This window comes from Lepisosteus oculatus, chromosome 24 (assembly GCF_040954835.1).
Source record: "Lepisosteus oculatus isolate fLepOcu1 chromosome 24, fLepOcu1.hap2, whole genome shotgun sequence".
NCBI classification, from domain to species: domain Eukaryota; kingdom Metazoa; phylum Chordata; class Actinopteri; order Semionotiformes; family Lepisosteidae; genus Lepisosteus; species Lepisosteus oculatus.
The window spans coordinates 769623-786033 of record NC_090719.1 but is presented as its reverse complement, the minus strand read 5'-3'; the positions used below and the strand labels follow the sequence as shown (position 1 = coordinate 786033).

Below are 16411 nucleotides of genomic sequence, written 5' to 3'. Positions count from 1 at the left end.
ATCAAACGTGTTACAGCGCCGTGTGGAGTTTAAATGTTTTATGTGCAAGAATATAGGTGCGAATTTACAAGACCAGTCATTCAAAGGGGAAAAAAAATCCACATTTAGATTTTAATTCGTTTTTATGGAAAAATACAATACCCACTCGACCCTTTGCCGTGTATTATTATCATAATTTAAGAAGGTACTTATTTTGTCGTTTATGTTATTTCCTCACGATTACAAATGTCCTGTTCTGGATACAGTAACGTTTATAATCTCCGAGATCGCGCGTGATAAAATCATTCATTTCTGTACTACTTTTGATGAAAGATATTCATTATATTAAGAGCTCTATAAATAACAGGGAGACATCACTGGTGACAGCAAGACGTCCTGTGATGTATACATACTGTACATGTGTCTAGTTCTGGCACACAAACTGCACCGGGTTCCCTGAAGTTGCCCGTTGCTCAGATTTCATTTTTAATCGGGTGATCTCGTTGCAAGAGCACAGCCTTTTCTATTTTCTAAACGTAAAACGAAAAAAAAAACTTAAACTTTTTTTGTTTAGTGTTTTATTAAGAACTATTTACTAGAAACGTTTTTTTTTGTACAAGCCCCACAGCTCGTCCTGTCGTGTTCCTCGCCAGCGGTAGAACCCGGGTCTCTCAGCCGTCTTCCCCGACGGATCTCTGTGTCGGGACTGTGGGCACAGTGCGCTCGGCCCTCCCGCAAACCCGAAGAATAATAAGACCCAGTCGAGACGAAGGCGGGTAATACCGCGGTATTCTTGTGCTCAGGGGCTGGTACTCCGTTTCGATGTTTGTTTGAAATTTCAACAGCCGTGTCAAACAGCCTGCAATACAAAAGGATTAATATCCCAGTGCTTTTACAATCCATGCAATCTAGTTCTGTCCAGGGCCCATACAGGTTAATTGGTTTTGAGTGTTTCATTTAGAGGCTATCGAATTATAAAGTTGTGTTTGCTATACACCAAATTTGTTCTGTGTTGTTGTTTTTTTTTTTGCGAGAGGCAATTCTGGTTTCTGACTTCATCAGATCGCTAAACCCGGTCCGGGTTCCTCCCGCGATTTCATGCCTGATCAGGCTGGGGTCTAAGCGGCGTTCACGACACCGACCCCACAGAGCGGCCTGCCCGAGCCGGACCCGTGAAGGGAGCAGGAAACTAGAGACGAGAATAGAGACGAATGGCGCAAGAATTTACAGCAGGGACGGAGCTAATGAGCTGAAGCAAGAGGGGTTAGTTACAGCGCTGAAGAAAAGGTGTTTCACTTGCTGGCTGCCTCCATAGTTCCTTGAAGCAGGGTCTCTGGAGAGCTGGGAGTGGAGCGGCACGCCTGGAGAAGACAAACCCCTATACCGGTCCCTATAATTAGAGGCTCAGGAGCGCTTTCTGCTTGAACCGCACAAGAACAATCCCAGCTTTGTCCTTTTATCTGCGCTTCAAATAATCGAATGCCTGCATGCGCGCTGGCTGTGCACCTCGCCGACAGCCGGATCTGAAAGAAGTTCTCTCTTCGTATTGTTTTTTTTAATTATTTTTGCATTTTACGGCAGAAATGCAAACGTTTCGTTGTCGCACATTTACGCAGTTATGTCGCTCATACCAGCAGCTTCGCCGTTAGGGAGGTATCAGGTCAGCTACTCATGTTGTCGTCAAGAATAATTCGATTCTAGTGTCTGTCTCATTGTCTTCAACATTAAAGTATTACACGGCGTGGTCTACTACTGAAAAAAAAACCTCCGTTTTTATTTTAATTGTGAATTGTCTAAATATTATCGATATTACCGATTTCAAGGAATAATTCGTGTTAATTAAAATCGTTAACTTACCAGCACCTTGGCCGTTTCGCGGATGTCCTCCAAACCCACGCGTTATTCGCGGCACTGGGAACCGACAGCGAGAAGACGTTAACCAAGGAAATGCGCTTCTTGTAAGATGAAACGAGAGCAAGAAAAGGGTTTTAAAGAAGAAATTAACTTTTTTTTCCCCCCTCCCAGGTCTTAATTATCTCTTTGAAAAGGGCTTGTTTGCTTCGCCTTCGGGTTCCGACGAGATCTGGCCCTTGGTCCCAGCAGCTGAAGACACGTGCAGTTAATAAACTTGGGCGAAGATGAAAGGGACAGCGGTGTCGTTAATTCATTAGAGCGCTTTAGACACCAGGCCAGAAGCTGCTGCTCCTATATAATTAATACTTATAAGGCGATACATCAGTGGGCACTCAAAACACAATAATAACACAATAATAGGACTGCTGAATGCCCGCGTTTCCATTACCTGTTAATACATCTACCTGTATTCGGAGAGGGTGGGTGGGACTCGTGGCTAAATCTTTCTGGAAAATATTTATTCAGTTATGTTCGACTGCGGGCGGTAAATATGACCGACACACAACCCAGGCGTGCGTCTTCAACGACACCCTGTTTCCCGCCGCTGTGCTCCCAAGATATTGTTTCGGTCGTCTTTTTGAAAGGAAACGTCTGGTCGCTCCATATTTGTTTGTCTTCATTTTTTACCCCCAAACAAATTCGGTTTCGATTGTTGCAATCCGCATTACAAACAGATAAAAATGTAATTTGTTTAACCTCCATCTTTTTATTTCTCCTTCTCGGGCTTTTAATTAAAAAGAAAGAGAGGGATCCGTGATGAAAAGTAATAAAACGGAGACAAACAGCCGCCCCTACCGCTCGATAAAATAAGACGGGGCTGAGATGGATATCTCCGAAATGAATTTGAACACAGCCAAAGAGAGAAAAAAAGAGCTGTTTCCTTATGAATTTCAAATATCTTTCTTGTAACACGCTAGAGATACAGTATCCGGGAGAAACAGGGAGGGGGAGACGAATGATAAATTGTTTCATTTTAAGCTCAATGATATCTCGTGTCTGATCAATGAATTTATTAGCGAAGCAAAGGCAGCGGTCTGTAGCGCCGGTGGTGAGGCGGCGAGAGCGACCGCCTGCCCTGTGTCTCTGGAGCGGGAGTCTGGGCTGCTGTGTGTTTATCGGCCCACCATCGCCAGGTGCGTGTGTGCATGCCCACAGAGGGGTCATAGGCTGGAGGCACTGTCACAGATACAATATCTCAAAGCGTGCTGGCGGCGCGGCGCTGGAGAGGGGCTTTCATCGCGTTCATTTCAAAGGACGATCTTTTCGTGCGTGGAAATATGAAGGGCTGATCGTTGTGTTTTGTCCGGCGAATTGTGTCTTGACAACATAATAGTTTCGTTACAGGCTCACCGGATTTGGGTTTTGAGCTCTTTTCCCACACCGGTTTAAACGATTGTGTTGTCAGTGCCGGCGTGATCAGAACTTGTCTTAATAAGCACACAACATTAACTACCCGGGCGCCCTGACTCTGGAATACAGCAAGTCAAACAGATTTTTTTTTTTAGAAAAGATGCACTACACTGATACACGAAATGATCTACGCGAATGCGTCATGCAGAAAGGGTATTTGCAGATCTACAACTGAAGAATCATATCTCCCCCGTTTTTAATCTCACGACAGAGAAGAAAATGTTGAGGCAGGGCCATCCGAACCAGTCCCAGAATACACAACAAAAGCTTTCACACCACACGACAAGCAATTGGGGTTTAAAAAAGACGGATCGACCGTCCGTTTTTAACAGTTTCACGAATTAAATTATCTAATAAAATCTGAACATTTTCAAATGGGTAAAATCCCATCGTAAACGGCGCTATAATTTACTTTTATAATGCATTGAGACACGTTTCTTTGTGCAGTCAATTAGCAAACAGCTCCACAGCAGCTGAGCGTGAACTACGAGGCGGGCTGGTGTTGTGCTCCTAGAAGACGCGTCCTTTTCACTTCGAAACAATTTTAAATTTCATAAAACGATGGCCTGCGTGCATGAAAGTTGCCCTCTCCTCTCTTCGCAAGAGCTCGTCGTCTGGTCTGGAGGCAGCTGGCACTAGTTGACGCTTAGGAGGCGGAACGCTGGAGTTACTCGACGGAGCGCACGAACACGGCGCACCAATCGCGTCCAAATGTCAGTAAACAGTCTAAGAAGTGACGCGTCCGGAGGAGGGGAGGGCGTATTCGTTCGCCTCAATCTCGGCCCCGGACTGCTCGAGCAGTGGGGCTCTGCATGGCACATTGACTTCGGAGCCCACTTTGGAACCTTTCGGCTCGACTTGCCCGGATTTACTGCAGCTGCTCGTTAATTTTCACCTCCCTGCAACAGTTCAGAGAGAGGAGGATTGAACGGCAACTCCTATCCCGGAGCGGCGCCGCAGACTGTCCATCGCTGCTCTGCCGTAGGAAACTTAAACCTCTGACAAACTTTAAATTAAGCAGGTGACGAACCCAGGCGCTGTTTTGCAAACCTTCTGTTTTGTATTTTTTTTTAAATACTACAATTTTCGATTACGCTGTGGTGCGGTTCCCTGTATCTGCTTCTCTAAAGTAGCAACAACAGCAGCAACAATTCTAAAACACCCCGTACACTGCACAGCGGCACAAATAGGGGGAAAAAACACTTTCTTGGTTTTATCGCAGTCTCTACCAGTAGTGCAGCGTGTCTTTAAAGTGGGGTTTGGAAAAGAAGGCAGGTCTGTGACTCTACGTTGTTATGGATGTTGCAACAGGTCCCGAGTCGCTGGAAAGGTGCTTTTCTGCGAGGAATCAGTCCGATTGCTCAAAGATGTTGGACGGTATAAAACTAGAAGACCATCCCTTAAGATCAGGACAGGCTACGCTGGGAGTTCTGCTCGGTAAGCCCTCGTCTTGCCTTCCTCGGTTTTGTAAGCGCAGTCACGACCCGCAAGCATACACTCAGGCACCGTTTAGATGTTTTTGTTTTCCTTTCGCACTTTTTAGAGGACGGGGAAGTGGGTGAGAGGCTGGTTCCGCCGTGTCTTTCCACGGCCACCCGCCGCCGATGTACAGCACGAGCGAACGGCACTTATTGAATTAGGGTGCAGGAGAGCAGCTAACGCTGTAGGCTGATTCCGACCAGAATCCGTCCAGCTCTGACATTTAACTGCACCCCTGAACTGGGACTCGGAGCTGTGAAGACTTTGCCGACTTTAACGTCAAAAGGACAAACCGCTGCTACGAGGCGAACATGTCCAGGCTCAGTTTAAATTCAGTTTAAATGACGGGCAGCTGTTTTTAGAAACAGTTTCGCTCGAATATTGCACAGGGCACACGTAAGCATGGACAGGAGAGGCTCACTCTGTCGTGGCATTGTGCTGCCCCGTCGGCAGCCACCCGTGGAATATTTCTGTGGTTTGAAGTTCGCTACCTCGGGGGCCAAAATGGATTTAAATACATCCAGCCACTCGAAGCCGCGGCGGCACCTGAAATTGCACCTATGCAAGATAATCCGTGCGTGCGATTTCACGCATTAGGCGTCGTGTAAACCCATTCCAGAAATGAGCTCTCTTTGTGAGAATGTTTATTCACTGCGACATGTCAACTGAATATTATGAAACGTCCACCCCCACACACACAGGTTGTTAAATTGTTCAAAAAGAGGGGAAACTGGGTTTTACAGAACGGCAGAAGGCCTCGCTCGGGTTGTTTCGCCCCAAGCCCGGCTGCGCCAGCTCCTGGGGAATGCTGTGCTTCTGCCCGCCCCGGTGTAAGGTGCTGTGTGTGTGCCCGGCAGGGACGGAGTGCCCTCACCCGGCGGTGTGCGAGGGCTGCCAGCGGCCCATCTCCGACCGCTTTCTGATGCGCGTCAACGAGTCGTCCTGGCACGAGGACTGTCTGCAGTGCGCCGTGTGTCAACAGCCCCTCACCACGAGCTGCTACTTCCGGGATAGGAAACTCTACTGCAAGCACGACTACCAACAGTAAGGACGGCGGCTTTTCCGTGATTCTGTCAGATGTGTTTTCAAAATGTGTGCATGCCCCTCCGTGCGCTCAGTTGCTGGTTTTAAAAAGAAACTCGGGCTGGAACTGGCGTTGAGTGAACGGCCCTGACTGCTTCGTTTCGGCTGTCTTTTTCTCGGGATAGACTGATGTTTATTTCGTTTCTGTATATATATATAAAAAACCTTTTTATTTGTACGGGCAGCTTTTTTTTTCCATGTTCCTTTGCTTTTGAAGTGAATTTACGGGAGCTTGGAATTGTTCAAACCGTTGCTTCCACAGTTTTTGATCTCATCGCAGGCAGAGTGTGTTTTAAGTGGTGTGAAAGAAGCCAAATGAATTTATTATCAAGGGGAAAGGATGGGTTTGACTTTTATACGTAGTCTTATGGTCTCGGGTCTTTAGCTGATCTTTTCCTTTGTTATATTCAGTCGTTCGGAATGAGGCCACGATTCGAAAATAAAATGCAAAATATAAGTGTTTAGATCTTCTTGGACTTGCAATCTTTAGTTAAAACGACGAAGAGGAAACGCATAAATGACCCTAGTTTATCACAAGTCTGTGTTTGACGGACCGAATCATGAATTATGATACTACTTTCTTGCTTGTTCGCTGTCCTGCTCGCTTTTTCCAGTCGCTTTTTAAAAAGGATCAGAGGTTCGCTGTCGCGCCCTTTCGTTTCTGTAGGTCGTTGGAAAAGTCACGCCAAGACTTTGCTCTTATTTAATAATTTCGCAGTTCATAAAATCTAGTAGGAATTTTTCGTCCTGGAAACGATTTTCCGCAGCTTGGAGGTGCAAATTCACCCAAGTGCTGTTATGAAACCACTGTTACAAAAAAAAAAAAGCCCTGCTTTTCTCCCGGTTTCTCAGTAATAACACGATCATCTTTTTTTTTTTGCAAGGCCTAAATATTTTCCTCTCTGGCAGTGCTAAACGAAAATATATTCATTGATATATTTTGCATTCGTCTTTAAAGAATTCACAAGGAAAGCCTTAAAATAAAACGTGAGTTGGGTCTTGGGCGCGGGCTGGGTGTTTTTTCTGGGGCCGGGAGCTCTCGGCTCCTTTGTATCGGAGGGATCCAGCGCGACTCGGTGGATCCGCTGTTCGATCATCTGTGACCGCAGCAGCTCCGACTGCTCACCGACCCTTTCTGGGGAGCGGCTGCAGAGCAGAGGTCGTGGGCGTCACAAACGGAAGAGGGGGGAAAAAAGGAGCTCAAAAGAAATCACAGAAGCATTAAATTCAACACTAATTTATATACGACTATAAATTTAAACAATGCAAATATATTTTCAGTGTTGGCTTAGGTGCTGAGTTATGTATCTTGATGGTTACAGAATAAATCCACAGTATGGAAATTGTAGGTCAGCGCGTATTTATTTAGCCAAAAGCGCTGCACGATATGAAAACGTCAGTTCAGAAATAGACCCTTTTTTTAAATATTACATTTATGTGGTATATGAAATATATCGAATGACGTGGTATTTGCTTGCCTGTTTCTTTTTGAGATTTTTTTCCCATATTTACTTCAGAAAAAAAAACCCGATAAGCGATTCCCTTTTAATTCTTTCAATAATTCACCATGAGATCATTGCACAAACGCGGAGTCGCGGCCCTGAGACAAGTTAACAATGGTGTCCGACCCGGCACAGATACGGCGACTGACGGAAGACAGACTGACTGCTTTGATTGACCATACAGTCTGTGGACATCAACAAATAATTTAATGAGAATCGACGAGATATTCAGGGTCATCGCAGGGCAGTTTGGGTGTTTTTTTTCGTAAGGAATAATACTTGTATATTTTGAATCGCTGGGAAAGATGCGAGTTTGTGATTTTACACCCACCCGTATTGATTACGAATTGTAATGTATGGGCCAGATACACAAGTTGCATCAGTTGCTTAGATCCTTGTAGTTTCCTTTGTGTTTTGCTGACGCTTGGACAGCTATTCGGCCGCCAGCTGAAACGCTTCATGTCCCGAGCAACAGATAGCGCAGAGGGATGCTGTGCTTTTAATTCCTGTAATTCGTTGGTATAAAACGCTTTTTACAAGGTTACGTTCCAAGTTTAAACAAACTCTCTAAAATGCCCAAGTGAAAATTCGTCTTGTTTTGTTTTGCACAGTAAATAAAAAATTTGTGACGCATAGCATATTTAGATGTTTATATAATTATTATTTAATTATATAATTATATAAAATCTAATTATTTTAAATAAAAGCCATTATTATTATTATTATTATTATTATTATTATTATTATTATTATTATTATTCAGTTCTGTGAAGGTGGGCGACACAAAATCGCCTTTCCCCAAAGAATTATTTTAGATGTCACATCCCCACAATCTCTTAATTTCTTTAATTAAAAAAAAATCCTCTGAATAGTTTTTGTCTTCTGTAATGAAGCCGTCCATCGAGAAATAAAGAAAAGAAAGAAAGAAGCAGAAATATTAATTCCTGTCGCGGCTGCCAGTGTTGGTGTTAATATCGCATCGCCGGTTTGGTTTTATTTTTTTTTAAGCGTAATGGTTGGTAGATATTCTGAGCAATCTATTGTTTCACATCTCTTAGCATGGTGAATAAATGTGTCTGCGCGTAGCGGCGCCGCTTTCACGGGGAGATGGTTAGCGGCCAGAGCCGGGTGTATTTTGCAGTAGACCGAGTTGGGCCTGTACCGAGTTTAGGAAGTTGCTGTGAATTCTGCACCCTGTAGCTTCTCCAGAAACTGGCAGCTAGTTACACAAACCAGTGGAGCGCTCGGGTTTTTCGTTTTGCGTGCTTTGAAACGTGTTTTACCTCGTTGCGTGACGAGATTCCGAGCAGAATGAGGACTGAAAGCCGAGTTTTCGCCCTGCGCGTTGGGCTCGGTGAGGTCTCTGGAGGCGGTCCTGTCCGACGCGGCCCGGCCGGAGCACCGGGCAGATGCAGACTCCCCGGCCGGACTCGGCCAACGGCTCATTCCCACTGGCGTGAGAGAAACACGTCGGCATCAGGGGAGTAGACAGAGCAGTAGGGGTCAAATGCAATTTGAACTACATTATCAGGAGTAATTCAAATAGGATCGTTGTTACAATAGCTGCGGCGTGGTTTTAATACTACACGTCATAATCATTTATGCATTTTTTCATTCAGTATCATTAAGGTGCCCGTCGGCCTTGTACCAACTGTTTCAGGTGGAGCGCCGCGCAGACGCAGGCGGATGAGGCCGAGAGCGCAGCGCGCTGTCTGCGGGCCGAGGCGGCCTGGGTGCCCCCTGTCCCTGCTCCCGGCGGGGGCGCTTCACGCCTGTCACAGAACTTTAAGGGCCTTTGTGCCGGCGGTTTAAACACCGCCGCTTCAATCACCGGGACATTACAGCTCCCAGCCAGAAGCTTTGCCGCAAACAATGAGCGACAACCATCGCTTTGCGTCACGTTCTGTTGGCGACACGGCCGCGAGGAGCGAGCGGCAACAATGTCCGTTTTCATAGCTGCGGCCGCAAATTCCGTTGCTGTGGAGACGCCAGCAAATGCTGACACATTGCAAATATTGCTCCGGGTTGAGTGTGCGGCGGAGGTGCGCGTCCTGCTGCATGATTTCTGGGCGGTTTATTCTGGGTGATGTTTGCCCGGCCGCTGCGTGGGTCGGTCCGGCCGGCTGTCCGTCCCGGGAGTTTCAAACACCGCACGACGAGCAGAAGCAGATGCGCCCCCCGGAGAGTCAGAGATGGGGGGCAGGGGGTACAAGACCTGGTTTTGGGGTCAAAGCCGTGGGGTTCATTTTAAATGTCTGTCTTGTGCGCGGAACCTCTCTGAGCAGGCTGGGCGTTTTCACGCCTTGGAAGTTCTCGCAATGCAAACCCGAGATACCAGAAATAAAAACTTCATCTTCAAATACAAGACCAAGAGCCGGGTCGTCTTTTTTTAATCACGCTCTGTTCTTTTCGAGTTAGTTCAGGGATAAACCCGAGTGTATCCCGTGCAAAGGGGCGAGGAGACGCGGGGTACACTGAGTACAAAATCTGTTTTATACTCTAGGCGATTTCACCGTTTATCGATTTTGACGATTTTATTTTTCATTCAAGAAAATGAATGATCAAATAAAAATGGACTGCGAGTCCAAAAACAAAAACAAAACCGTATCAATGTGCGGCTACTTTTTAAAAAATGAAATAATTAAAATATACGGCCTATAAATTGTGATATTTGATTTTTGTTTTCTGTATTTTTGTACCATTTTAATTCGCGCTCTAAATAAAATGCGCGCTTGCGTTTTTAAATCTGACTTCGCGTCCATCCGCCGCGCGGGGGGAAATCGGAGGTTTTGGAGCTGAGGCGAGCTCAGCCCGTGTCCGCTGATATCATTGATACAACCGGCCGCTCGTTAGCAAAGCGTTAAAATTAACGCTGCCGAATCCAAATTCACTTCGCAACAGATCTCTACCTCAAGGTATGAAAAGCAACGAAATACGAAAGTATTTGTCGCGTTTTTAGCGCCTCGTGTATGTACACACACCGCCCTATTTTAATATTTGCTGTGATGGAATACTTAGTGTTGTGATTCACACCTTTTTGACTTTTATGACATTAATTTAGGATGCATTAGTCAGCCCACAGGCTGCTGCTGGCTCGGGCGCCCTTGTGCTTGAGATCGCAGGTCCCGCTAATTACATTCCTGAAGAGCTGCGAAAGACCTGCTCTGTTATTACGAGTATTATAAATCACAGATTCTCTGAAATACATATATCCACTCGATTTCCGCTGCCTCGCCTGACTTTGTTCGGAAGCTCCCCACTTTTGTTTTAACGAAATATATATATTTTTTTAAATTCCGTCGCATTTCCCCCCAATGTTTGGTTGAGCTGATAGACGTTGTTGTGAAATTGGTTTCTGTACCTGGGTAACAATACGTGTGAATAAGTTCTAAATCCGTGACAGCAGGCTCGAGTCCTTTTCACTGTTTGTGTTTTACTCTGGTGAAGAAGAATGTCTGATCACAGTTTCTTGACTTGTGGATGAGCGCAGTTTTCGTTTGTGCACAAACTCAATTTAATTCTGGTCAGCCAGCTTTTAGGGCCACCTTGACACCCAGCGTGAAAGAAACAACAAACTAAAAAAATATCATCAGCGTCACTAGAGCCTTTTTTTTTTCTTTTGAATAATGAACAATCGTGAGCGAGTTTTCCAGCCCGCCGAGATACAAAAAAAAAGGGTTTTAATGCATTCTTTGTGTTGTGTAATTTTATCGTGTTTATTAATAGGTTTGTATAAATGACATTGCATTGTACTGCACTCTGAGACTGACCCACGCAACGTGCACCACGAATGAAATTCAGTGAATCCCAGCGGATGCGTCCGCATGTCAGCTTCTGTATTCAGGTGTGTGGATGATCTTCCAGGCAGACCCCAGCCTGAGCAGACAGACAGAGACGGTATAATAATTACAACAGTGTCGCGGTGCTGCGCTAACACAGCCCACCAATACTGAAGCCGGACAGACAGTATGGTCAGTGACAAAGTGACAGTGTCTGTACAACCCGACAGGCCCGTGTCAGTATTCGTCAGTGTGATGTTCTACATTGGCAGGGAGTCGTATGTATAACCACAGACTTTGCTTTTTTTTCCGGACAGTTTTATGAATTTAGATAATCGCGTTCTGTCATCACCGGGTTAAACGCGTGGGAAGGTGACGCATTAAAAAACCGCGTGTGACAACAGGAGCTCAAGGGCAGCGCTTGTGTGTGCAAGATGATCACCCTGTCCTCTCGTGTGTAGAGGGAACGGTGTCGAGATAAAATTACCACAAAGTGAAAAAAATCTATATCATTACAGGGAAATTATTCTTGCGGTTTTTATATTCAAACTAATAAATTGTTTGATTTTCATATCTTTTCCCCGCCATCTTTAAAATCTTTTGCGGGTGAATTTTAATTTACAGCAAAAAAAAAACAACAACAAACGAAAATCGTTTAATGAATGGTTCAAATAGAACGACACGGTGAAGTACGACAACCTATATTTATTCCCGATCATTTTCACCTCCGTGGAGGATCTGGGAGGGAGAGGGTCAGCGTTCGGCTTTCCAAAAACCTTTAATTATCAGCTGACGGAGAGGGCGGAACTCAGCCCTGTAAAAGTATATGGAAGTTCTCCCAGTGCTGGGAATTTCGGGGAAATGCGGAGCGGCTTGGGAGGTTACCCAAGGTAAACACCGGGCTGGCGGTGTGGGGTATCGCCTCAGCAACTGTAAGAGATGTTGTGTGAAAATTGGACTGGAATTACAACTCCCCCCGGGGAGGTCTGGGCTTGTGTTGTGACTTCGGTTATGTGGCGTTAGGAGTAGGTTAATGCCGTGTAAGAGAGGTGGAGTTTTTTTTTTTGCAGAGTTAACTGAGAAAGACGAGAGCCGCTCGTTTTTCGTGATTCAAAGGAATGCGGATTCATTTCTGGAGCTTCGGGGTGAGGCTCCAGCGCCGGCGAGAGCCCCTGTTGTGCGCTGGAAACGCGCCGGCTCGGTTTCAGCCGCGGTCAGGCTTTTGCGCGGAAGCAAGTTCCCGTGTGTAAGTTGTGCAAGTTGTCCCTCGTGTAACAAGGTGTACAGTATCCAGGTAACCGTGCAGTTCACCACAGTGAAATCAGAGTCAAGATGAAAACCCTGCGCTGAATTACATGCGCCCCTCCCGCTGTCCAGGGCCGCAGACCAATTTTAAAGGCAGCATTAGCGTTTCAGGACAGGGGCTCAATAAAGCTGCATTCCTCTCCATTGTTCCGGCTGGAGAAGATTCATTTCTATTTCAAATGCAGCGCAGTTATTAAAGCAGAAGAGCTTGTACAGATCCCACTCGGTAAAGACGAGCCTACTGGTGGTTTCCCGATTGCCTGAGGTCTGAGGGGAAGCGGCGTTAAACCGCGACGATCCAAACCAACTTCTTCAGACGCCTCTCCGAGGCTGAAGGGCTCCGGTCGGAGGGCCCCCCCTCCCCGGGCAGTTGCGATTGCAGAGACGTGAAGACGTTTCTCGTCTTGCAGAAATAGCAGGGGAGAGTCAGGAGCGGGACGGCCTGCTGATTCGGGCCCTGTGCAAGTTCCCGAGCCCAGCTCCCTCCGACCGAAAACGTCTGTACAGCGTCGTCCGCTCAGCACTTGCCCCCACTAACTGCCCCCCACCACTACCACCCACCTACCCCAACCCGCGCAGGGGAGCACAGAGACGTGTCGTCTGAGAAACAAAATGAAAACACGGGTCCGCCTGTGACGCGTTTGGAAGAGCAGGTAGCTGTTGGGGACGGAGTGTGACACCTTGTTGTATCTGGCCGCTCAGGCTCATGAATGTCTAATTAGATCAGTTAGTGGGGGATAACGCGATCTGTGCGCAGTTGTGCGTCTGCAGAATCCCTGTGAACAAGACTCCCCCACGCTTCACTCGGGGGCTGTTCGTGGGGTCGTTTACCTGACCTCTGCAAGCCCGGCGGCTTGTACGAGCCCAATCCCCGCTGTTTTACCCACGCAACCCACTCGTGCACCGGGGGTCTGCGTGGATAGCAAACACGACCCGGCACGCGATGTCTCTCTGTTCCGGCCCGACTCGACCCACGCACCAACCACGAGGGGCCGGAATACAACCTGGGGGGGTTTAGTGAGTGGAACCCCCCCAACAACTCCCCCGTTTGTAACGTTTCGTAACGGTAACGCCAGTCTCGGTGGAGGCGACGCTGGTGGCCGTGGGATCTCCCCGTGTGGAGAGGAGAGGGAACCTCTGCTGAGGTCCAATGCAGACCGAGCGCAGGAGACCGAGAGCTGCCCTCCTGCAGAAAGAAGTTAGTTCAGTAATATTTCCTCCTGGCCTGGCTCCTCGCTGAGCAGGGCAGGCGTGGGCTGGACGTGTTCCCCACTAAGGAAGTATTGGGTTTTATACCAACACTGTGCTCAAGCTCAGAGCAGCCAGAGACGATTCCATAATCCATCATTCAACGGTGTTAATCTCGCAGTTTTTTTTTAAACTGGCGAGACCTCTCCGTTTCTGTGTGTGTGCAGTGTTTATATACCTACATGCCTTTACACCCGTGAATGTTTATGAGTGTGTATATTGATGTCTGCGTGTCCAGGGTTTGTAGGGTTGTGTGGGCTGTCTGTGTGAGCTTCTGGTCCTTTATTTGAATGATAAGCAACATTTCCCAAAGCAATTTTCTTTTTTATTTACATTGATGTGCTTTATTTCTATAGGGTTATTAAATAATTCATATCTTTATTAAACAGAAGATAAACCATCGGATCCATAGAGTGAGCACAGTGCCTGTGAATGCCTCCGTTCAGTTCGTGTCAGAGGAAACCGCTGCAGCTGATAAACACTTTCATGAGAATGAGATGCAAATTGAAAATTTTTATTACTTTCTGGCTTATTTAACATTTACAGAACTACACTGCTCAGGATGGAAGATGCCTTTTAGTATTATACAAAATCTACATCTTCTACTGAATGTATCAGTTAATGATACTGATTTTTCTATTTGGTATTAGACATTTTAAATAATAACAAAACAACTGCTCTTTGTTTCTGTGTGCTGCTGGCCTGGCTGCTTGCCTCTTGTTTCGTAAATATGTCAAATGTTTAAAATATGAATCCACTCCGAATATGCAAATCTTTTGACGTGTTTTGTTTACTGGAAAAAAAAAAGCACAATCGATACATCTTGCTGTAAAGTAGGAACCTCCTTCTCCTGCCTGCTCTGCTGTGATGAAAGTGCAATGCAAAGGCAGATCCGGGCCTTTCCTGCAGACAAGGTCCAGTTCCATCATCCTGGTCTGGAGGGCTGCTGTACAGCAGGGTCCCCAGCCCCTGCAAGTCAACTGCAGCCTCACAGCTCAGGGGAATTCATGTTTAATTTCACCAATATAGCCTTTTACTTCCGGTCTTCAGCTGTTGTTGAACTGGAGGGACTGGGACCCCTGTAGTATCCAGCCTATGAACTTCATTTCACTTCAAGCTTGACGCATGAACATGGCAAGGGCCTCCACAGCGGCCCCTACTGGTGGGGGGTAGGCACTGCAGGTCAGGTTGAAGTCGACTGGGCTGAAAGCAGCGCTTCCTGGGACAGGGGATGTTTCTAGATGGGGAGGCACTTACACCCCCCTCTCGGTTCATGGCCGTGACCCAGAGCGCTGACAGGCAGGGGCTGCAGCACAAAATGTCCGAAAAAATCCAGGAACGCTCAGCGGAGCGGGGCGGCTCGCGGCCTGTGCATCGTGTGGCTTTGCGGGCCAGCCCGCCGGGGAGTGCGCTCCGGTCCCGGAGTGCGGGCGAGAGGAGCCGAGCCGTGTAATTTGCTGGTAGCCACAGTTCAACCCCACTCCCGTCCACCCTGCACTTAGCGAGCGACTGGGACACGCCACTCACGCAGATCGACAATGGAGGAGTCCAGCCGGGAGCTCCTGACAATGTGCTTTTCATCACCAGGCTGTGCACTTCAGAGAGTCTCTGGTGGCGAAGCCTGGAGCTGCCCTCTAATGTTTCCATCTTCTCCTCTTTCCAACACGAGCGCTACGTATGGAAAACCCCAAATTACATCTCTCATCTTCTGTTCCTTTTTCCTCCATATTTCGCTGCCGCTGTGAGAGAGAAAGGGAGGGAGGGAGGCGAGTGTGCAGGAAGGCAGGGGAAGGACTGAGCTGTAGGGTTTGGCCATTTCATCAGCCAGCTTGGAAGGTTCCATCTCTGTCGTGCTCGTCCTGTGTCATTCGATGCCAGAAATAACACAACCCCCCTCCCCAAAGAGCTATAAGGGTTTTGGCATGAATGTTTATTTGTTAATAATGTACTTTAAAGGGCCCACTCTTGACCCCGGGCCTGGAGAAAGAATCCGTCTTCTTTCATGAGGAGGAACTCCAGCGAAGTTTGTAAATTCTCTGGGAAGGTGCAGCCGGGGAGGGAAGTTTGCTTTAACTACTGCAGCTGCTGGGAATCACTGTTGACACGGAGCCACTCGTAGCTGGAGTGGCGACTTTCTTAAAACGTCAAGATCAAGTTGACAGCTTTCTCCCTTACGGTTTTTCGCTCCTTTTTAGTTTTGGAGATTAAACCTGAAACTCGAATGTAGACCAAAACGGGGCCCCCCGGATTCCTATTTGGCGAGCTGTTATTTCACTTGGAGTGACAACGTGTTCTAGATTTGGAAAAAAACAAACCGTTAGTAAACCTGTCTTTGCCTGGGTCTAGATTTCCGAGATCGCCGATTCGAATTAGATCTGAAAGGCGTGGATCCCCTCTTTGTTTTTCCCGCGTTCTAAGGGTGAAGTTGAATCTTTTCCTGAGGTTCAGGACAGGTGAAGTGTGTGCAGAAAGGAGAACGGAGGAAGTCGCAGGCGGCGACAGTCGGGGGGCGAGAGCCTAGCTGCAGGCCTGGTGGCCTGGTGGCGCCCTCTCTCCCTCCCTCTCTCCCTCTCTCCCTCCCTCCCTCTCTCCCTCTCTCGCTCCTCACGGCTCTGTGTCAAGTGAGTCGCATGGCCCTGCCAAGTGCTGATGCCCCAGGTAGCACCCAGGCCACACATTCTGCACCTGCCCGGCACACGGGTGGACTCGCCT

General features: G+C 47.3%; 1 protein-coding gene and 1 long non-coding RNA gene across 4 annotated transcripts in view; one reads left to right on the top strand and one right to left on the bottom strand.

Annotated features, from left to right (window-relative positions):
- Nucleotides 1-16411, top strand: part of LOC102694121 (LIM/homeobox protein LMX-1.2) — a 76179-nt gene that overhangs the window by 1150 nt on the left and 58618 nt on the right. The window contains exons 1-3 of one of the 3 annotated variants that reach the window (XM_015366829.2): nucleotides 3871-4324; nucleotides 4615-4740; nucleotides 5640-5826. In XM_015366829.2, the coding sequence (XP_015222315.1) occupies nucleotides 4671-4740; nucleotides 5640-5826 (257 nt within the window). In that variant the 5' untranslated portion in view covers nucleotides 3871-4324; nucleotides 4615-4670. Of the gene's footprint in view, nucleotides 1-3870; nucleotides 4741-5639; nucleotides 5827-16411 lie in introns of those variants that run through there. The other 2 variants (XM_069183322.1, XM_006640498.3) reach the window with 2 other exon arrangements.
- LOC138224969 (uncharacterized) lies at nucleotides 571-9142 on the bottom strand. Its single transcript, XR_011183486.1, has 3 exons — nucleotides 9016-9142; nucleotides 8651-8818; nucleotides 571-838 (listed from the first exon to the last, which is right to left on the bottom strand). It is a non-coding gene; the product is annotated as an uncharacterized lncRNA (long non-coding RNA).